The 24105-nt window shown below is 39.7% G+C and overlaps 1 protein-coding gene across 11 annotated transcripts in view; it reads right to left on the bottom strand.

The window, feature by feature from the left end:
* Positions 1–24105, bottom strand: part of nin (ninein (GSK3B interacting protein)) — a 165940-nt gene that overhangs the window by 62102 nt on the left and 79733 nt on the right. For 10 of the 11 annotated variants that reach the window (XR_011351382.1, XM_069917054.1, XM_069917056.1 and 7 more), the window contains exons 5-7: positions 11876–11918; positions 5427–5617; positions 837–977 (exon numbers count right to left, since the gene is read on the bottom strand). Coding sequence is in view for 10 of the 11 variants with exons in the window: in XM_069917054.1 (XP_069773155.1) it covers positions 837–977; positions 5427–5617; positions 11876–11918 (375 nt within the window). In the remaining variant the exon portion in view is untranslated. Of the gene's footprint in view, positions 1–836; positions 978–5426; positions 5618–11875; positions 11919–18335; positions 18438–24105 lie in introns of those variants that run through there. The other variant, XM_069917057.1, reaches the window with a different exon arrangement.

The following is a 24105-nucleotide window of genomic DNA, read 5'->3' as shown; positions in this document are numbered from 1 at the left end:
TCATGATGTTAATTATGTGTGTCCTCTGACTTTGAATTTCTAGGCCATCATTTCATTAAGTGGATATTCAACCAGTGAGCAAGAAATGTCCATGACCCTGAATGCAAACTATAATTACTGCATTTGAAATTTGTTAAGTGCACTTCTTGGGTTTGGAAATCAATCGAATGAAACACAAAAATCTGTAGATATTGTGATTGTCGTAAAAACATAGAAATGCTGGAGGAACTCAACATCCACAGGAGGTAAAAATATATAACTGACATTCCAGCCTGAGCCCTTCTTCAAGGACTTCAATGAATCCAACTGAGTTCCTCCATCATTTCTTTGCTTTTACTTGGAAATCAAGAGGCTTGGCCCTGTAAACAAGGACAAAGACAAACTGGGCACTATTCTACAGAAAGGAATGTTGTCCACTGTTTGGATCAATGAAAATAGGCTCCCAACAGCCTGAAAAAATTAATATAATGTAAGAGAAGCATATTTATATTTTTGACACCTTTTTCTGAATCTCTGAATTAATGTGGAATTAATAACACCATTAACACTGAAGTGAAAGGGAAATTACTGGTGATTAGAAATTTTAGTTTGGTTCAAAACTCAGTCAACCCACATTTCCTTAAAATTCTAGTAAAGAAAACAAATTTTCACGGCGACAGATTCACTCAGATACTTTCTAGTAAATGCAAACAAAATGAAGAAGGTGGCGAGTTTTCTGCTGTTGCTCTTTTAGATTAAAATACAACTTAAAAAATGAACCACTTAGTGAGACAACAACTGAATATAGGTAGCGAAACTACTACAATACCACAACAATTGATCTACAGATCAATTACCTGCAAGGAATGATGCCTTTTTAATTGCCTGTATGGAGTAGAAGCAGAAGGAGGAGCTGATTTTTTAAAGATACCTTGAAGGAAATCTTCAAGACGCATTAATCCATCTTGGTCCAGTTTCTGAAATATGTCGTCTAGAATCTATTACAAAGAAGTGAACATTGAGAAGCAATACCAATATTACCACTGGAATGTCAACAGACTCCATCATGTGAAAACAAACTATTCAAAATGTACTTTATGCAGTTAATTTCTATATTTAGTATATTGATGCACGATCAATTACACAACGAATGAAGTCGCTGAGACTGAAGACTTTTATTTACAAAAGATGGACAGCATCTCTGTGTTGGCGCTCACACTGATTCAGACTCGAACTGGAGGAGGCTTGTGGCATGACAGCCTTTATGGGGAATTAAGTGGGAGGAGTAACGAGCTGCCCATGAGAACAGGGTCAACCAGGAAAGGTCATGATATTTGCATATGGCATAAAAATATATATAAAATGGTGATTTCATGACCTATGTTCTCATAAAAATCACAATATCCAGTTTCTCAGATATTTTATGAGTCATTTATTGAAATTAACCCCAGCAAAAAAAAATTTAAATCGCTGGTAAATCCAGAATATTTTCATTAATGCCATTTTTGCTAATCTCTCTCTGATTATAAAATGGGAAATTATTCTTTTCAACCTTTTACAATTGATTTTGACAGTAGGTTGGACCTTCAGCAGGTCACAGAGTGGAGTCAGAATAAAGTTTGGTGTCAGAACAAAGCCCCAGTAGTAAAGAAGGAACCATCCCTTTCAGCCTGTAAAACCAAGCGCACTGTCTCAAGAGCAGCACTAACAAATCTGAGTTTTAAATCTGCTTGGTGGATTCTATTTGGGAGGATGAGATTTTCCGAAATGGTACATGGTCATTTATATGTAAAGTAGAAAGTAGAAAGGCAGAGGTCGACAGCATCGAGTCCACGCTGCTGAAGATCCAGCTGCGCTGGATGGGTCACGTCTCCAGAATGGAGGACCATCGCCTTCCCAAGATCGTGTTATATGGCGAGCTCTCCACTGGCCACTGTGACAGAGGTGCACCAAAGAAAAGGTACAAGGACTGCCTAAAGAAATCTCTTGGTGCCTGCCACATTGACCACCGCCAGTGGGCTGATAACGCCTCAAACCGTGCATCTTGGCGCCTCACAGTTTGGCAGGCAGCAACCTCCTTTGAAGAAGACCGCAGAGCCCACCTCACTGACAAAAGGCAAAGGAGGAAAAACCCAACACCCAACCCCAACCAACCAATTTTCCCCTGCAACCGTGTCTGCCTGTCCCGCATCGGACTTGTCAGCCACAAACGAGCCTGCAGCTGACGTGGACATTTACCCCCTCCATAAATCTTCGTCCGCGAAGCCAAGCCAAAGAAGAAGAGAAAGCTTGTAGAAATATTACATCGGTTTTAGTGTGCATTGATACACCACTAATTGTGTTCTCTGAGGAATAAATACATTTGACTTCCAATTAAAGTGAAAGAAGACATATTCTATGCTGAAACTTCAAGCAACAATCACACAAAATCATGCCAGAGTAAATTAAAGAGAGAAATTCTTGGATGAAGAGCCTCCACGTTGGAATCCAATCCATAAAAAGCTCAGGGATCCTTTAAGAAAAAAAAATCCACATATAGTTGCACAGATGATCTTAATCCAAAATAATCATGCAATGTTATCCTGATGGCCCAGCAAGCTAAGTGTTAATGAAAACAGCAGAAGTGTGGAGCATCTTTCTGATCAATGTTTATACTAACCACTAGGGGGAACCAATACGCCCACATCAAAAAGAACAGCACAAGAGCAATCAACTTTAATGCATCATTACTTGTATGTGTTGCCTGGGAAGACATGCTTATTTTAGTAGGTTCAATTGTCTCTATTTGAATAGGAAAATCAATTTAAACTATCTTGCTTGATAAATTGATTAGAAATTAAATTGCTGATGACTGCTAGATTTGATTCCAGCCAGCAGGTTTATTACTGTGTATAATGTCCTCAAGCAGTCAACCCTCTTCTCAATCTTACTCATTACAATGCAACCGGTCACTTCCAAAAAGCTTCAAAACACAGAACAATGGAATAATTCAGCAGACAGCAGCATCAGTTTAAGTCGATATTTCAGGTCAAACACTGCACCAAGACTGAGATGCAAGAGGAATGATTGCCAGTCAAAAGCAGTGCAAGAGGCCAGGGAGGGGAAGAGATCAAGGCTGGTAGGTGAGAGGTGAAACCAGTTGATGAGGAAGCAAAAAGGTGATGGAACCAGGTGGAAGGGAAGGAGAGGGAATAGAAAAGGTGAACAAAGGTCGAAGAACAAAGGATTGAGGGTTACCTGAAATTGGAAAACTCAATATTAAAACCATTGGGTTGTAGGCTACCCTAGTAGAATATGAAATGGTGGTCTTCCAATTTTCATTAAGCTTCTCAGTGGTAATGGAGAAGGCAAAGGACAGACAAATCGATGTGGAAATGGGAAGGAGAGTTAAAATATGCCACTGAAAGCATGAGATGGCTATTATAATAGCTCCAAAAAACAGTCACCCAGTGTATACTTGGTCTCACCAATATAACAACTGTAGTGGAGGCCACACCATATGGAGCAGGAGTGGTTGGAAGAGATTCAGGTGACTAGGAAGGGCTGTTTAGGTCCCCGGATGGCATTACATCTCCTATGGTTATAGAAGACAATTCCAGTGCTAGGTAAGGAGAGATGGGTAGACCAATGAGTCATGAAAGAAAGCAGAAGTAAGGAGATATGGGATCGTGTTAAAGCTGGTGGAAATTCAGAGGATGCAGGTGCTGGTGGGTGAAACAGAGGGAGAGAGGCAACTCTATTTATCTTTTTTTCTGGGAAGAGTGGAGTTAGCGTAAATATGCAAGAAATGGAGCTAGTCTGTGCAAGGTCTCCATCAATTATAGCAGAGGGAAAGTAGTCTCCAGAAGCATCCTCCCTCTTGTACTACCCATAACTACCAAGATTCCTTTTATTGTCATGTAACAATACAGAAAATATACTTTACACAAAATTCATTAACTTTTGTCTGTTGTAAAGCAAACTATGAGTCTCTGTTTGCATTGCCCAGCACCCCTGACAATAAAAGAAAGAAGTAAATGGGATCGCTTTCAGAGAAACAGAGTATTTGTGGATTCGTCTCCCACAGCCTCACAGACTCCGGTTCAATTCAATGGCAACCCGAGCTCCAGATCTAAACCTTAATGCCCAAGGCTCTTCAGGAACCTTTCTTGCCCTCAGACCCCTCTCAAATCTTGCTTTTGATACTTGGTTCCCATGAGCCAGTCCCCCGACTACAAGTCATCAACAACCTGCAGTTTATGTGGGTTCCTCAGACATTGAGCTCTACCCCCCCCACCACCCCACCCCTTGATCTGCTATCATGGCCACTGTTATGTAGTGTAGTCTCCCAGGCTTTTCTTTCTCAACAGGTGGGGGGTTTGGGGGGAGGTTCTCCTATTTCTGGTGGCCTGTGCCTCCCATGGAGTCTGCAACCCCTCTTGGTTCACTGCCCTGAACATGTGCCACCATCTTGGGTACAAATCCATGATGGCAAGATTTTAAAAAAACATCATCTCCCCTCCCCCCAACCAGTCTCTTGGAGCTGAATAACCTGGAATTACAACATCATTCACTGCATTATTTTTCCATCCGTGGCATTTTACCCTGGTTTCTCTTAACATTCTCTTTTTGTTCTATTAGTCTACAAGATGTTTCTACGAAATCAACAGTCCCTCTGAATTTATTAACACTTACAGGTTTTATTAGTTTTTGAATCTGAATATTAATTAGAACTATAGGACTCTCAACAGCAACCCACTTGGAATCCCCCTCCGTATAATTGCCAATTTCTAGCAAAATCCTGCTATTTACCACCCTTCAATTAATTTAATATGGAAGATTGACCTAAATCCCTGTCATTCAAATTCAACTGATAGCTATGAGCGTGGAAATTTGCCAAATGTGTTTCAATCTGCAGGAACATCAGGTTGTCTGAATTTATATTGTCCATTTTAGTATCATTTACTCAAGAAACTTGGTCGACCAATTAATTCCCTTTGAGAATTAATGACAATTGCCTTAGGAGCTAGTTATTATGATGGCAATGAGGTATACTTTCAGATCTAAGTGAGACCATGAAAACTTTCAAATGAAATATAGTTACCTTATATAGCACAGGTGCAGGGCTTTCTGTTTAGCCACATCCTTCTATCCTGTCTACATTAATCATTATGTATATGATTGAAGTTCACAGGTTAGCTAAAAATGGATGTTGTGCATAAACAAATAGACACACGGATCTTCTTCTCATGTGAAGGTTCAGCACATACATGAAAGAAGCTGCTCAACTCTCTTATTTGGTACCGCAAACACTTAATTCCCAACTGAATTCAGTGATCCAGTTTACATTCAAAGTCTATGATTGAAAAACATCTTCTCCGTGGCTGAATTTCAAGGGCTTTAGGCCTTGGCTAAACATTAAAAGAGTGATTTTTGTTTCAGGTGATTATTAACTTAAAAATCCTCACCTCTGCATCTACATTCAGAAGTCCACATTGATCACAAATGGAAGTCAACTCTTTGCTGCTCAGGTAACTGTCTTTGGTGACTCCGAGCTCTTCAGCAATTGCTTGAAGTCGTTCTTCAATCCATTTGGGGTCAGCACCAAACACATTCTGGGAAGTATTCAAATCATCTGGGTTCCAAAATCCTAACTGGCCTGGAAAACATAGATACAATTTTTACTGTGGCTTGTGAGAGGGTGAAATTGAGTCAATGAAAATTGGTCTTATAGATACTAGCTGGCCTGAAATGAGATAAAAAGTTTGAAATGTTATTTGGGCCAAAAAATTCATTATTTAGACTTTTCCGTCATGAGCTGGGCTTACATTTCTCATGTCAGTTGTTAATATCACTTCACTTTTCTGAAATTATTTGTATGAATAGCCAAAAACTCCACAACTTGAGGCAATTTCTTTATTTACATACTCCATTGGTGTCTCTTCTTTTCTTTCTTTGGCTTGGCTTCGCGGACGAAGATTTATGGAGGGGGTAAAAAAGTCCACGTCAGCTGCAGGCTCGTTTGTGGCTGACCAGTCCGATGCGGGACAGGCAGACACGATTGCAGCGGTTGCAAGGGAAAATTGGTTGGTTGGGGTTGGGTGTTGGGTTTTTCCTCCTTTGCCTTTTGTCAGTGAGGTGGGCTCTGCGGTCTTCTTCAAAGGAGGCTGCTGCCCGCCAAACTGTGAGGCGCCAAGATGCACGGTTTGAGGCGTTATCAGCCCACTGGCGGTGGTCAATGTGGCAGGCACCAAGAGATTTCTTTAGGCAGTCCTTGTACCTTTTCTTTGGTGCACCTCTGTCACGGTGGCCAGCTACACTTCATTCATATGGCAGACCACAACGTCACTGATACAACTTGGTCATGCTCTATGTGTGAAGGCGATCAGTGTATCCAATGCAATCTGGCTGTCCTCTAACTTGTTCAGTGTGACATTACAGTTTTTATATCTCAACTGAACATGATCAGTTTAATCACAGGGTAATTCATATTCTGGTACATAGGTTGCTGAAGAACCTGAGGTGACAGGCAGTTCATCCCATGTTTTCTGGCATTGTTCAATTACTCTTGGGGCAATGTTTTCATTGACACATTTTCCAACAACGCCTATCCTTCCAGTCTGAATCAGTTTATCAACTTAATAGTTACTCCATTGTCTCGTGACTCTTTTGTTAGGTGTGATGAACAAGACCAAGAATTGCCTGTTTAGGAACAGCAGGCATGTAAATAGGAGCATTTATTACACACCCAATTATCTATCTCATTGCTGAGTTCGGGGCTACATCGACTTTTCCGGAAAATGAAAAAGAAATCTGAAATGAAGGCTGAGAGTGTGGGAAATATTCTGCAGGTTGTGCAGCATCTGTGCAGAAAGAAACAACACCTATGCTTACTTAACAATGTTACTCAAAGGATTTACAGCAGTAAGAATGGGGATGTCTTTAGAGTGCTAAACCCAGTTCCCTCGATGGTACTGCTAATCAGCATCAAAATGAAGGCTAGCTTTTTCAAAATTTCACTTAGAGATATAGCTCTGTAACACACACTTCCTGCCCATGACCCCGTGCTGCCCCAAATACACCAGATAACCTACAAATCACATATGTTTTTGGAGGCTGGGAGGAAACTGGAGCATCTTAGAACCATACAGCACCAAAACAGGACACTTCAGCCCTTCTATCTGTGCCAAAGCATTTTTTTTTGCCTAGTCCCACTGACCTGCACCCAGTCCATAGCTCTCCATACCTCTCCCTTCCGGACCTGTTCAAATTCTTAAATATTAAAATTGAGCCCCCATTCACTACTTCAGCTGGTAGCTTGTTCAACACTCCCATCACTTCTAGGTGAAGAAGTTTCCCCTCACGTTCCCCTAAATTTTTCTCCTTCCACCCTTAACCCATGTCCTCTGGTTTGTATCTCACCTACCCTCAGTGGAAAAAAAGCCTATCTATATTTACTCTATCCCCCTCATAATTTTAAATACCTCTATCAAATCTCCCTCATTCTTCTATGTTCCAGGGAATAAAGTCCTAACCTGTTTAACCTTCCTGAAGTCCAGGCAACATCCTAGTAAATCTTCTCTGTACTCTTTCTATCTTATTGACATCTTTCCTCTAGTTACAGAAGGTGTCCAAAACAGTACACAATAGTCCAAATTTGGCCTTATACAAATTTAATATCCCAACTCCTGTACTCAACACTTTGATTTATGAAGGCCAATATGCCAAAACTCTCTTAAGAATCTTATCCACCTGTGATGCCACTTACAGGGAATTATGTACAGGCATCTGTATTCCCAGATCCCTCTGTTCTACCACACTCCTCAGTGCTCTACCATTTACTGTGTATGTCCTTTCCTGATTTGTCCTTCCAAAGTGCAACACTTCACACTTGTCCACATTTAATGCTAGTAGGCTCTTTCCACTTGGATTAGGAGAGATAAATATAAGAGGACATGGCTTTAGGGTGAAAGAGGAAAGGTTTAGGGGTACTTCTTCACTCAGGGATATGGGAATGTGGAACGAGCTGCCATCTGACATGGTAAATGTGGGTTCACTTTTAAGTTTAAGAATAGGTTGGATCAATACATGGATAGGAGAAGTCTGGAGTGATATGGAATGGGTGCAGGTCAGTGGGACTAGCAGAATGATGTTTTGGCACAGATTAGAAAGACCAAATGGCCTATTTGCTGCGCTGTAGTGTTGGTTCTATGGTTCTAAATTCCAACTGCCATTTTCCCAGCGGGTCCAGATCCCTCTGCAAGCTTTGAAAACCTTCTTTGCTGTCACAACACCTCCAATCTTAGTGTCAACCTTAAGGAAATCCATTCAGACACAGGGAGAATGTACAAATTCCTAAAAGATGAACCCAGGTCGTTGGCACTGTAATAGCATTGCACTACTGACTATACTAACTGTGCTCCCTTCTTATAAGTTTGCAGTAAATTTTATCGAATCCTCCCCAAGTGGAATGATTAATCTAGGTTCCCAAATTGATTATTCCCCAGTTAATCTTGATCCATTTGTATACCATAGTAGCACCAAGGTGGAACAGAGATGCAGTATTTCTTATTTAATTGAACAGTTGCCATTGGCACAGATAAAAGAAATACAGTAAAATCCTGGTATCCAAAATTCAAGCCACCAACAATCCAAACAACTGGCAAAAAAAAACATGGAAATTAGAAAATTAAATACAAGTTTAAAATTGTGAAAGTAAATATTTTCTAAAGCAACACACATCCCTTTGGTGAAGATGGGAGCAAGCGCTCAGTCAGAAGAGTGCTCCGGCCATGCCCCGCCCACAGCAGCTGTTGGAATAAAGTTCTCAACAAAACAGCGGCACCCAGGATGAAGAGTCGGCTAATGGCACTTGTCACTGGGGTGACTCTCCCAAAGTGTCTCCTTAATCCTGCCTGGTAAGAGTCTATATTTTTATTAAGTATATTAGTAAGGCTTTATCTGTAAACTTGGGGGAGGGGGTTTTAATTACGATGGTGTCATGGATAGCATAGCAGTTAGAACAATACTGTTACAGCACCAGCGACTGGGGTTTGAATTTAAATTTAAATGCAAGTTATGGGAATTACCCAATTAAAGTGAACTTTACATATTTAAGGATTATGTTACGTGTCCAGAGTACTCCAAAACCCAGCAGAAAATTGTCTAAGTCTTTCTCAACAAATTTTCCCTCACCTATATATTTCACTATAATCCTCAGTATTTGTATTTTCTTCATCCAATGCTTGGCTTCAGCCAGCTTCAATTCCTTAGCAATGACCATTAGTTCCTCTTTTTTTCTTACTCTGCAGGTGATGGGTGCAACAAAAATGTACCAACATCCATTGCTGCTGTTTTTCCACACACACAAGCTTTAAATTAGCTTGGAGAAACCAATTATCTAATAAATCACAAAAACTCCAAAAGTTTAAGATCGCAAAACTCCAAATATTTCAATCTGAAACAGACAAGCCCCCACTTGTTACGAGCCCAGAGGGCTTCAAAACCCAGCAGCAATAAAAATTCACCAAGACAACAGTCACTTCAACAAAAGTTGATTTTAATTTTCTTTAAACATAATAGCAAGATCAATTTTAAACTTATTACTATAAACTTAGCTTAACCCCCTTCTAATTCTAAGCGCACGTGTTTGTAATGTGTATATTATATGTTCAGGTAAGTTCTATGTTTCACGGACAAACATTCACTTTTCATTTCCCCAAGTTCACTGGTATCAGGCAATTCTCATACTCTGCACAGAATTTAACATTTATAAATCTTCACCAGGCTCTGGTGCTTAAAGTTAAATGGTTACCACTCAGGAAAGTTCTTGTTGGTTTCAGAGAGAAAATTGTTTCTTGTTGGACACACACAAACTGATTTCCTCCAACCAGTCATTTTAGTGTCTTGCTGAAGAAACCTGCCCCATCATGGGTTTTCCAAATGATGACTTTTTCTTCCTGGTCACCACAGAGTTCCTCGTTTCCCTTATTTCAGGAGAAACACTCTAGCCAGCCATTTCTTCTTGTAAGGACTACAAGGGTTTTGAACAGGACTCACAACCCATCTTCAAAATAGGGTTTTTCAACAAGCCTGCCAGCTTGCCATTTTGCAGCCTCAACTGCTACTGTAGAACTGACTTCTCTCTCCATCTACAAAAGAGAAGTCACCTGTTTGTTTTTCCTCTCTCTGCTTCTAAAAACCATAAGACTTCTTACCGGGCTCTAAACCCAATCTTTGAAAGATCTTATCAGTATCTCGGAGCCTGGACTTTATTGCCCAAACACAGTAGATCATCATTCTCCATTGCTTCTGCAAAGTCAACATTTAGCTTCAGCAAAGCTCTTGAATTTTAAATGAGATGTCTTTTGTGAAGTGTTACTCTGTTTGTGAAGTATAACCTACACTAAACCCCCCACAATCTATCTCTTTTATCCATGACTATTCTAACATGTCCTGTAACAACTACATTACTGATTTTTTTCCCAGATTACATTTTGCAATTTTGTCTTTTAAACTGTATTCTTAATACATATATATTAGTTAGATATTATAAGAGTGTCAACCGGATTTTCAGTCAACCGGAAAATTTGCACATCTGCCATCCGCAATTCCTGTCGGTGTCGGATACGAGGGATTTTGCTGTACTTTGTTGTAGATGGATTGTCAGACATAGATGCTAAAAAGAAATTCTGCTAGCATGGATTCTTGTAGAACCCAGTATCTGGTTGCTTGTATTTGCTTCTGTCTCCTCCACTGGTGAGAGGATGAAGGATCTCCTTAATATTACCTTAATAATTTTTTTAAATAATTATTAATTATTAATAATATTTTTATTAATTATTATTTATTAATAAATATTATTTATTAAATAATATTAATAATAATTAATAAGTCCCGCATCGGACTTGTCAGCCACAAACGAGCCTGCAGCTGACGTGGACTTTTACCCCCTCCATAAATCTTCGTCCGCGAAGCCAAGCCAAAGAAAGAAATAGAAAGACATAATTCCTTATTTGGGATCAGCCATCGTTGATCTTTTTGGATCTATGATTTCACTTTTGAAGAGCATCTACAATGTCTCACAGTCTGGTTAGAGCTGTATCAATTCTTGTTGATCTGTTTTCTGTTCTAGTTATAACTGGTATCCTATTTAGAATCAACCTTCCCATTAATTTATGATAAAATAGTTCACTTATGTCCTTCATGGGAGTAAATTTTCCATCTGACCACACTCACAACAATGACTCTAAACTGCCTCAGAAATGTTTATCAAGACCTTTCATTCCATTGTACTACTGAGTTTGCACAGAAAGATAAATTAGATGAACCATGTGACGTCATTGGAAGCACTACTTTTATACATGGAAACATCATACTTCCCGGTTAGACCCATATTCTTCACAGAACCAAATGGAGACTGGAATCTGATAGACAACCCAACCAATAGCTTGATGACTCAGAAAAATCATACTTTACAGACAGCACAATCTACCCTTCTGGCAGGACAGATTAAATGAAAAGCAATGCCGAAGGGCATAAAGGCAAAAGGGAGTAGCTCTCAAAGTCCTCAACATCCACTCCAGCTCCATGAATTCTTCCCGCATTCTATCACTTGATAATCCTTTACAATTACAACATACGGAGGTCTCCCATGGGTTGAAGTGGAGTTCTTCCATGTTTATCAACTCTCGGAGGAGGCACACAAGGCAATGCAGCATTGGAATGCAGCCTGGATGGCAGATATCGATGAATTTCACTAAGCATGACAAATGATTGAGCCATGCTGTCACTCTGATAAGGGGATCAATCTACTGGACTTCATCAACACTAATGTACCAGGGGCAGATGCTTAAGAACCGTAAGCTAGGATTTCAGTACTTACAGAATATTTTATCAGTTTGTAACTCATTCTTACCTTCAGCTTCATACTCTTCCCCTTCAGTGGAAGTCTTCCAATTCTAAATAAAGAAATAAAACATAATTCAAGTACTGTAATTTGAGCTTTACTTTCTATTATGCCTTGACCATAAATACATTTGAAATAAAAAAAATCTTTCACAAGCTCTTAATGTGCTAATGCCAATAAAGAGCATATTAAAGGCTAAATTACTGTTACAAATAAGATGGTCCAATTGAGCATAGCATTGGCTCTCAAAAAGGCATTGAAATTAATGATTAGTTAAACATCGTGGTGATGCTGGAAAAGAATTAACTGCATCTTGGATGTTGAGAGAATTGCACTTGTAATTTCATGAAACATTGCATGTGATTTTTATCTCCTTATGAGAGCAGGTACAAACTTAGTTGACTACCTAAATTGAATGATTTTATCATTTAGAGAGAAGCAGCATGGAAATGGGCCCTTCTGTTTATGCAGACCATCATGCACCCACTTACACTTGTTAATTTTTATTCTTCCCACATTCTCATGATCTCCCTACAGATTCTGCCACTCTCCTGCATTCCAGGGGCACGTTACCAGGTTGCACGTGTTTGGAATGAGGAAGAAAACCAGAATTTCTAGGAAATCCACACTGTCACCTAAAGAACATACAATCTCCTCAGAATGAGTACTGGAGGTCAGGATTGAACCTGGGTCACTGACACTGTGAAGCATTAGCTCTGTTAGCTCTGCCAGTGTGCTGCTCAACAAATGTACTTCTTCAGTACTATAGCTGGCTGTCTGCCTTTATGATGCATTCAAGTCCTTGGAATGGAACAAAGACCCAAGAATACGTGATCCAGGGGTAAGAGAGCTGAAGATGAGCAAAGAGTGGCAGCTAAATGAAAAGAGAAGCATACTCTAAGAATGCTCTCCAGTTAATAAACACTCACAGAGAAGCAATTTGAAAAGCTTATTCCAATGGAGTAACGAGGGCCAAACTTCCATCATTCAACCCAGCACAGGTTTAATGGTCCAGTTGAAACATTTACTTTTAGCAAGCAGAGGGCATGCAGCTATATCTCATCAGGTACTTACCAATCTCAGTTTCAGAAAGACAAGGTCTTAAAAGGAAATTGTCTAAGAATATTCCTCAAAAAAGCAAGACACAGCAACATTAAAAGTGAATTAGAAGAAAATCAACAGCAAGAAATCCAAATGTTGATGCACCTTCAGCTACATACTTCTTTTTGGAGTTCTGCCAAAAAATGACTTGATATGGGCAATAATTATCTGCAGCATCATGTCTGGTTCATTCTAATCAGTTCAATTACAGATGCAGGCCTGTGATTTTCAGCTAGATCTTTGTATGCTATTTTATCAATCAATTTGCCAACTTAATACACATAAAAGATTGCAATATATTAAGATATATAAATACATGATTGTTTAGTCTCTTTTAAATCTTACAGCAAAAACATTACACATCTCAGCCATGATCTAAAATGGCAGTGCTGGCCCGACGGGCCAAATGGCCTACTCCAGCTCCTATTGTCTATAATAATATTTCCATCCTCTGAAAATAAACAACAAAAAAACAATGGATAGTGAAATGCTCCTTATTTGTATTTCCTTGAGATAGTTTTTTTTCCCATTAAAGCGGATCCAGTTGGAACATGACTGAATAATTCAGATATGCATCTTTGTAGGTGACCTACTGTTACGAGCCCAGAGGACCCCAAAACCCAGCAGCAATAGAAATTCACCAAGACAAATGTTACTTAAACAAATGCTGCTTTTAATTATCTTTAAACATGAAAATAGGATCAAACTTTAACTTATTACTATTAACAACCTATCTTAACCCCCTTCTAATTTAAGCACACGCATATGTAATGTGTGTTTAAGTTCAGAAAAGTTCTTTGATTCACAGTCCAATCTCACTCCTCCAAGTTCACTGGTTGCAACCAATTCTTGTACTGTACACAGAATTTAACATTTATGAACTTCAGCAGGCTTTGGTGCTTGAAAGGTAAATGGTTACTGGTCAGAAAGATTCTTGTCAGTTTTCAGAGAGAGATTTGTTGCTCATTGGAAACCCACAACTGATTCCTTCTGATCAGCCACTTCAGTGTATTGCCAAAGAAAATTGCCCCATCAGGGTTTTCCAGATGATAACCTCTCTTTCAGATCATGCAGCCAGTCCTCTCCTCTTGTGTGGTCCACAAGGGCTTTGAACAGGCTGAACTAAGAACTCACAACCTATCTTCAAAATGAGGGTCTTCCACAAGTTTGCCAGCTTGTCCTGTTTCAGTCCCACCTGCTGCTGCTGAACTGTTGAACTGATTCCTCTCTCTCTCACTCAGAGAAAACCACATGACCCTCTGAGTGCCAACTGCACTCAGACAGACTGGCTCTGGACCTAATCTTCCGAGTTTGTTCATCTGTTGCTTTCCAAAACAATAATCCATTACTCCACAGCATGTCCAATTAACACCTACTTGTGAAGTCTCTATAGGCATTCTTCAAAATTTTTGCAAAGGCACCCAGAGCCTGGACTGTCTGGCTTGAGCAGAGCTCTGGCATTTTAAATGAGATCTATTTTATGTGACCTACACTAAAAAAAATTGCCACAATTTATCTCCTTTAAAACATTTATATATACAATATAAAATATAACATAATCTGTTACACTACTAAGAAGCCCAGCACAGCATTATTCCCTTGCACAACTATTTGAAGTTTATTATTTACTTATTGGGATTCAATTGTATTTCAAAGTCAGAATTTTGAAGGTTCTCCTATTGATGACATTCTCAGGACATGCCCACTGACAAAGAAATGCATTTTGCTGCTGTTCTGGCCAAGCCACTTCATTTTGATTGCAACTCACAAAGTCACCTGATAAAAGTTCAGTGTGTTCCAGTTGAGAAGAACATTTTTATTAATTGCAAAGTTCTTAGATTATTATCTGGGTGATGCAGATTTGATCCAACAATTTTACTGTAATTAACTCTGAGTTCTTTGCATGCAATTTATACAATTCTGTGACCTATGAAAATTGAGCTAAAGGCATCAGTGAATGGGTACTAATCTAATTGAAAATAGAGATATGATTGCATAGATACAGGATAAAACATTGTGGATTAAAAATTACAGCGCCTGGTGGAATATTTCAATTACTCTGAGAATGAGCATTATCCTAGAATGCTATTTAAAAATCATACAATCATCTGAGGCCATGGAACTGTCCTATTCTAATGCATACAGTTTTTAAATGGAACCATTATCATGGCCATATTAATTTCCTTTAGGAAAAGAAAGTTGCTGTGGACCCTAATCCAATGAGAAAATTCTTTTTGTGAAAAATGCTTATCTCTATTATGCAGTGCATGGCTAAAGGGTACATTTTCCCTCTGTATAGTCATGCCACAAATAAAAATCGGTAAGAAAGCTTTGATTTTCAAGCTATGCAAACAAAGCATAAGATTACCGTTTTTGTGAAAATACAAAAGCTCTTGTATGTTGTCAGTCTTCATTTCAATTCTAACCCACAATACAAAGTGGTAAAACTGGTTATAATGTGTATAAAAAGATTCAGGTACATTAAATAAAAAATCTCCAATGTTTTATTTTGGAGATGAGGGTTTAGCAAGATAAAGTAAAATTTGGTATTGATCCTACGCAGAAGGGAGATGCAACTGTTCTTTAAATAATGGAACTTGATCCACTATCATGCATCAATATTTTAATAAGGTACACTTGCAGAATTTGTGCAGTTCCCAACTGCTGCAATGCATGCCCACCAAGCAGACAATCAATATGTGCCATACTGCAAATAAACAAAGAACCTGGTTCCAAATCTGGTATGAAGGAGTAATCAGCCAGTATATTTTGTTAAATTGCAATTATGATCCTCTAGGAAACTCTCTTGATTTGCAGTGCCTATAACAGGTCAGAAGACAATAAAGTTAACCACATTAAATGTGACAGAATTAATATCTGGCCATGATAGGAAGAGGTGACAAGTAAAACCTTCCAGGAAAAAACTAGTGGGAATTTTAGGACAATCCATTAACTTTCATAGAAGAAACAATTCTGACAATTTCTAATTGATCAGATTTATTACAGTCAATCCATCAATTTACTGTGCTGTTTGAATATGTAAGTTTAATATCACCATTATACATTTATTTCAATTTATCATGCTACCTAATCCTTTTGTTTCAAATCTAAACTGGTTTACTGCATATACAACTGATTTAATGTTTTCTCTCATTTCTCAACTGTACATTTCTATCATTTTATTATAGTATTCTCCCCATCTTTGTAATCTCATCCTGGCCTAATACTCGGAGATATTTATACTCTGCCTTCTTGTGCATCCTAAATTTCATTGCTCTGTTACTGTAACCTTCCAAGGCTCCAAGCTCTGAAATTTCCTCTGAAAACTTTTCTACCTCTCTTTCCTTCCTCAAGATGCTGCTCTCATGGCTTGGTCAAATGTGGGTCATTTGCTTTATCATCGCTCTTATTAGTTGGCGGAATAAAGTAACCAATAAACCTGTATTGTTCCGTGTTTAAACAATATTGTAACTTCAGGTTATTTATAAAGGTGGAAATTAAAGAATAAAATATCAAGAATCAAAAAATACACTCGATTTGACATCAAAATGTCTCACTTCTGTAATTCTTATCCCTCAAAGATGCATTGAAAAAAAAACTAGAAAGCTGCATTACCGTATATTTCAGCAGATAAGCCAAAACTTGAAGCATCCAAAAACAACCCCCCCCCCAAACAAAAAGGGCTGTTCTGTAGGCCAGATACAAAAACAACCCCCCCCAAACAAAAAGGGCTGTTCTGTAGGCCAGATACAAAAACAACCCCCCCCCCAAACAAAAAGGGCTGTTCTGTAGGCCAGATACAAAAACAACCCCCCCCCAAACAAAAAGGGCTGTTCTGTAGGCCAGATACAAAAACAACCCCCCCCAACAAAAAGGGCTGTTCTGTAGGCCAGATACAAAAACAACCCCCCCTCAAACAAAAAGGGCTGTTCTGTAGGCCAGATACAAAAACAACCCCCCCCAAACAAAAAGGGCTGTTCTGTAGGCCAGATACAAAAACAACCGCCCCCCAAACAAAAAGGGCTGTTCTGTAGGCCAGATACAAAAACAACCCCCCCCAAAACAAAAAGGGCTGTTCTGTAGGCCAGATACAAAAACAACCCCCCCCCAAACAAAAAGGGCTGTTCTGTAGGCCAGATACAAAAACAACCCCCCCCAAACAAAAAGGGCTGTTCTGTAGGCCAGATACAAAAACAACCCCCCCCAAACAAAAAGGGCTGTTCTGTAGGCCAGATACAAAAACAACCCCCCCCCAAACAAAAAGGGCTGTTCTGTAGGCCAGATACAAAAACAACCCCCCCCCAAACAAAAAGGGCTGTTCTGTAGGCCAGATACAAAAACAACCCCCCCCCAAACAAAAAGGGCTGTTCTGTAGGCCAGATACAAAAACAACCCCCCCCAAACAAAAAGGGCTGTTCTGTAGGCCAGATACAAAAACAACCCCCCCAAACAAAAAGGGCTGTTCTGTAGGCCAGATACAAAAACAACCCCCCCAAACAAAAAGGGCTGTTCTGTAGGCCAGATACAAAAACAACCCCTCCCCAAACAAAAAGGGCTGTTCTGTAGGCCAGATACAAAAACAACCCCCTCCAAACAAAAAGGGCTGTTCTGTAGGCCAGATACAAAAACAACCCCTCCCCAAACAAAAAGGGCTGTTCTGTAGGCCAGATACAAAAACAACCCCCCCCAAACAAAAAGGGCTGTTCTGTAGGCCAGATACAAAAACAACCCCTCCCCAAACAAAAAGGGCTGTTCTGTAGGCCAGATACAAAAACAACCCCCCCAAACAAAAAGGGCTGTTCTGTAGGCCAGATACAAAAACAACCCCCCCCAAACAAAAAGGGCTGTTCTGTAGGCCAGATACAAAAACAGTGACCTGAAAATTCTACTCAAGATACCACTTAATTGGTTCTATAACCCACCCAGACTCCACCCTGGAACAAATTATTAAGCTACCAGTACATTTTTTTAAAAAAGCTGCTGTAGTGAACACAATTTTTAGTTTGCACTAAAATCCATGGCCAATGTGGTGTTAAACCAATAAAAGAATCGCAAAATAAAAATAAAAATCAGACACATTTAAAATCCTTGAAAACCACTAGCTTTATCATCTGAGGCAAGCACATCCGGAGTCTCAATTACACTGTCATCCTATGGGTCTCAGTCTGAATCTGATGAGTCACTTCGTCATCAGTGTCCCACAATAATTTGTGCTCCATACCATCCATTGCATTAGAGATACTGCACTTCTTGAAAGATTTTATTAGTCTCTATTTTCACTTTATCCATTGCTTTGATCACAAAATCATACAGCCCATCAAGTGATGCAGCACGCTGAGCTTTTGGTAAAGGATTTTTGAGCACTCACCATCCAATTATTCCATTCAATGACTTTTAACTTAAAACTTGTTTCATACTTTCTTCGTTGGCTCCATAACAATTTGATTAAAAAAATGTAAACTGGTTAAGACAGAAGCTAGCAACAGACTGAATCATGAATCGCTTTGTGATGGTGTTTACCTACCTACCTGCCACACCCATCAGCTCAGTCAACACATGTATGGTACCGGTAGGTTTGGGGGTCATCTTATACCAACAATATGAGATAAAACCATGAAATTCAGACTGAAATTGGGATCTTGTTTTATCTGAAAGCAGCCTTAGCCACTGAAATATACGGTATTTATTTCTTTGAACAGAACTACCTGACAGATGCAAACAGAAAATTAAAGTGCATGTCCGTAAGTACAAAAGGTAGGAGCAGAGTTAGGCCATTCAGCTCATCAAGTCTAGTCTGCCATTCAAATGTCAGCTTATGTATTTTCCCTCCTAACTCCATTTTCCTGCCTTCTCCTGATGGCCTTTGTAACACTTAGTAATCAAGAATCTATTTCTGCTTTAAATACAGCCAATTACTTAGCCCCCACAGCCATCTGTGGCAACAAATTCCACAGATTCACCACCTTCTGGCAGAAGAAATATCCCCTCATCTCTGTTCTCAGACCAATATGTCACTTTATACAGGAGGAAATTCAGGGCAGAGATACAATTTGCTGTTTTAATCTGTACCTTTAATGCTGGAAGAGAACAAGAAACCACAACCATTATTTTGCACTGACAGACATTTGAGGAGTTTTTATTTATTTGGTGTATTCATTTATTTTCTTGCCCGTTATACTGTATTTTTATTTACCATATGCCTGAATAAATTTCTGAAGTACACAATGAACATAAATTGACTTTTCGCTTTCACTCAAAATGATCAGTTCAATAAATACCATGAATGACAGATTTAGATTTAGAAAGGGTGTGATGTTGTTGGAGAGGGTATAGAGGAGATTTACTTGGATGATTCCTGGAATTCAAGGGCTAATATATGAGGAACGTTTGGCAGCTCTTGGATTGTATTCATTGAAGTATAGAAGAATGAGAAATTTAGAATTTTGAAAGGATTTGACAGTGGATGTTGACAGGATGTTTCCCTTGGTGGGTGAATCACGGACAAAGGGTCACAGTCTTAAAATTAGTTATCCATTTAAAACAGAGATGAGGAAGAACTTCTTTAGTCAGAGAGTTGTGGATCAGTGAAACTCACTGCCGCCTACAGTGGTGGAGGCCAGATCATTGGGAGAATTTAAACAGGAAATTGATAAGTTTCTAATTAGTAAGATTATCAAGGGATATGGGGAAAAGGCTGGAAATTGGAACTAGGTGTGAGTGTAGTTCAGCTTAGTGTAGAGTCATGGAACAGACACGATGGGCCTAGTGGCCTGCTTCTGTTCCTTTATCTTGTGCTCTTGTAAACATAACACTATTACAGGATTACAATTCGGTGCTGTCTGTAAGGAGTTTGTACATTTTCCCCATGTCTACATGGGTTTTCCCCAGGTGCACCAGTTTCCTCCCACCCTCCAAAACGTTAATTTGGGTGACAAAGTTTAAATGGCTGGAATCAGCTTCTATAGTGCTCTAAATAAAACTTTGTGGGAGGAAGGTCATGTTTGACCAATCTGATTGAATTTTTTGAAGAGGTGACTAGGAATGTGGATGAGGGTAGCGCAGTGGATGTTGTCTATATGGACTTCAGTAAGGCCTTCGATAAGGTACCACATGGAAGGTTAGTTAGGAAGGTGCAGTCTTTAGGTATAAATTTTAAGATAGTCAAATGGATTGAACATTGGCTGAAAGGGAGAGGCCAGAGAGTGGTAGTGGATAATTATCTGTCAGGTTGGAGGCCGGTGACCAGTGGTGTGCCTCAATGATCTGTATTGGGCCCATTGTTGTTCGTTATATACATTAATGATCTAGATTATGGGGTGGTGAATTGGATTAGTAAATATGCAGACGATACTAAGATAGGTGGAATAGTGGATAATGAAGAAGGTTTTCAAGGATTGCAGAGGGATTTGGGCTGCTTAGAAAAGTGGGCTAAAAAATGGCAGATGGAATTTAATGCTGATAAGTGTGAGGTGCTTCATTTTGGTAAGAAGAATCAGAATAGGACATACGTGGTAAATGGGAGAGCATTGAGGAATACAGAAGAGCCTGAAGGTAGAAACTCACGTGAATAGGGTGGTGAAGAAGGCTTTTAGTATGCTGGCCTTTATCAATCATTGCATGGAATATAGGAGTTGGGAGGTGATGTGGAGATTGTATAAGACGTTGGTGCGGCCTAATTTGGAGTTCTGTGTGCAGTTCTGGTCGCCTAATTCTAGGAAGGATATAAACAGAGTGGAGAGAGTGCAGAGAAGGTTTACCAGAATGTTACCTGGGTTTAAGCATCTAGAGTACAGGGAGAGATTGGACAGATTAGGTCTTTATCCTTTGGAGCGTAGAAGGTTGAGAGGGGATTTGATAGAAGTATTTAAGATTATGAAAGGGATAGACAGAGTGGATGTGGATAGACTATTTCCGTTAAGAGGAGGAAAGATTAAAACAAGAGGTCATGAGTTAAGAATTAAGGGGCAGAGGTTTAGAGGTAACATGAGGGGGAACTTCTTTACTCAGAGAGTGGTAGCCGTGTGGAATGATCTTCCGGGAGAAATAGTGGCGGCGGAGTCAATTGTATTATTTAAGAAAAGGTTGGACAGGTATATGGATGAGAAGAAGATGGAGGGTGATGGGCATTGTGCAGGGAGGTGGGACTAGAGAGGGGTGTTTGGTTCGGTGCGGACTAGAAGGGCCTAATGGCCTGTTTCCGTGCTGTAATTGTTATGTTATGTTACGTTAATAAATAAACTGGAAATTTGTACACAGATATTCAAATGACACTCAATAGCACTACTTCTGTTGGGATTTGCTGAGAAGCATTCAGGCATCCTACACTTTGACTAATATAGGACTACTAATTTTGGGATGTTTTAATTATTTAAAATCAGGTTATAAAATTTACTGTACACTATAAAACAGCATTTGCACTCAGGAATGAACCTTTGCAGGTCGTGGAAACAGTTTAGGGAACATGGAAGGTACATCATGAACGATGAAGTGCATGGATTCATACAGTCAAAATTTATAGTAGTCCAAGCACTGGATATACATTATTCAGATGGACACATGCACAGCTGAACTGAAGAACAGATGGCACCGTTTAGTATTCTGGACCATATCCTCTGCACTGAAAAAGCACATGCTACAATTGCCATTGTTTACTTGTCAGAGCCACTCTTAACAACTATGCATAAAATAACCAACCTTTTGCACTTCACCATCTGTTTTCATAGAGCCAGATCTTTATTCATAAGTTAGGGATAGCAAATACTTGTCACAGAAAGCTAGCCTTTGTCAGTAGCTTATTAACATAATACTAGGGAATCAGAGCATTGCATACAGCATAATCACATTGATGTTAGGAGCTATGAAGAGAAGCTATATTTACAACCGTTAACTTTGTGTTTTCTTATTGTACACACTTTGTAATGCATATCTGCACATTTTGAATTTATCTTAAATTGGGGGGGGGGGGGAGTTGTGCATAAGTAATCACGTTGGTCATAAAATTCTGCTGACTTATGAATAACTAGCCAGATCAACGGGTGTTTCATGAACTAGAAAGGTATAACAGCAACTCTGGGTCAGCACCATCATCCCACTACCAAAGAAGGCAACATTAAAAGGCCTTGATGACTACAGTGCCAAGCATTGACCTCCACCATAATAAAATGCTTGGAATATCTGGTGATGGAATACATCAAAAGTGCACATCCCAGAGACTCTGGGCTCATTTCAATTCACCTATAGATGAAACCATTCCACTGATGATGCCAAAGCTTTGACCCTCCACTTCATGCCGGCCCACCTGGAGAATGACACCTCATACGCCACGCTGCTGTTCACTGATTTCAGCTCGGCGTTTAATATGATCATACCCCAGAGATACATGGAGAAGCTGTCCTCAGTAGGACTCAACACCCCTCTCTATAACTGGATTCTGGACTTCCCAATGGAAAGACCACAGTCAGTCTGGTTTTGCAACAGAACATCGAGCACCGTCACGCTGAGCACTGGAGCACCTCAGGGCTGTGTGTGTGCTCAGCCACTCCTGTTCACTCGACTGACCCACATCTGCAACATCAGATCCAGCCCCAACTATGTCATCAAGTTTGTAGATGACAGAAAACAGACAACGGTCTCATCAGCAACAACGATGAGCCGCATTATAAAGAAGTGGAAAATCTTCTGATATGGTGCGAGAATATCAACCTGAGTCTCAATGTGGACATTAATAACTTGGTAGTGAAGAGAGCAGCGAGCACAAAGTTCCTTGGATCCTATTTAGCAAGTGACCCATCCTTGGAATACAATATCTCATTTGTCAGGAAGGCGCAACAGTGACTGCACTTCCTGGCAAGGCTACTGGCCACCATCCTGTCAACTTTCTACAGTAACTATCAAGTTTGTCCTGTTAGGCTGCATCACAATACACTTGCAGTAAAGCATTGGATCGGAGGATGACCATAACAGTGGCAGAGAGGATCACTGAGGTCTCCCATTCCCTCCCCCCCCCCCATCGATGAGATCGGCAAGGACCGTTGTTTGAGGAGGGTGTGCAAAATCATTGAGGACCATGACCACCCCACACTCAGCACCTTTCAGCTACTTCCATCGGGAAAGAGATACAGGAGTATCAGAGCCAGAACCACCAGGCTGAGAAATAGCTTCTTCCTGTGGGCAGCCAGTCTGTTGAATGACTAAATGAACCGCTCATACTAACCCTCCAAGAGTCTACTATTTGTTTAGGTTTATACGTACTACATAGGTATAGTTTATCTGTACGTGTATTACATCTGTCTGTGTGCGTGCATGTTTTTGCACTGAGGACCGGAGGATCCTGTTTCATCAGGTTGTTCTCGTACATCAGATAATAATGAACCTGAATGAAACACAAATTCCAAGTAGTTTTGTACTTGATTAGAGAGAATTATTTCAAAGAGTAAAAAAAATATAAAATATACATAATTTCTCCATCTGGTGTTATCAGTATTACCAACAAATGAATGCGTGCCTGTATAAATATAAACATATTTAAATTTTTATACAAAGACACAATTTCATCTGTTACGGGAACAATAATATTTCCTAATAGAAGTCATGATCTGGATTGTTCTCTGGGTGGGGATTCCAATGTAGACCAAGTTTCATATAGCAATTTCACCAATAACCCAACTGAATAAATCCCAAAGGAAGCCATTGACAGATTTGATCTACGGCAGGCAGTGAGTGAACCAATAAGGTTATGTCGATTTGACCAGATTCTCACTGGATACAATGGTCATTGACAGCATGGAATCCATTGCTGAATTCTTGAAAAGCCCTGTCTTCACTTCGGATAGTTTTATCCTGTTGTGTGGATTAATCAGTGTTTTTCAAACTGCCCCCCTCAACTCACATTCCAACTCAAGCATAGTAAGGGATTGGTTAAGGTGGTATGTGAGTGGAAAGAAAAAGTTTGAAAACCACTGTTTTAAACAGACCTAAATAAACTGTTATGTGCACAGCTTCATAACTTTCAAGCCAATATTTCAGTAACAATTGGGTTTAGAGGAGTGGATTTCAACCTTACATCCCACCTAAGTAATCCCTTATCAATCACAGAGCTCTAATGGCATAGGGATTGCTTAAGATGGAATGTGAGGTTA

The sequence above is a fragment of the Narcine bancroftii genome, chromosome 2, assembly GCF_036971445.1.
Source record: "Narcine bancroftii isolate sNarBan1 chromosome 2, sNarBan1.hap1, whole genome shotgun sequence".
Classification (NCBI taxonomy): domain Eukaryota; kingdom Metazoa; phylum Chordata; class Chondrichthyes; order Torpediniformes; family Narcinidae; genus Narcine; species Narcine bancroftii.
This window is presented reverse-complemented; position numbering and strand designations above follow the sequence as displayed.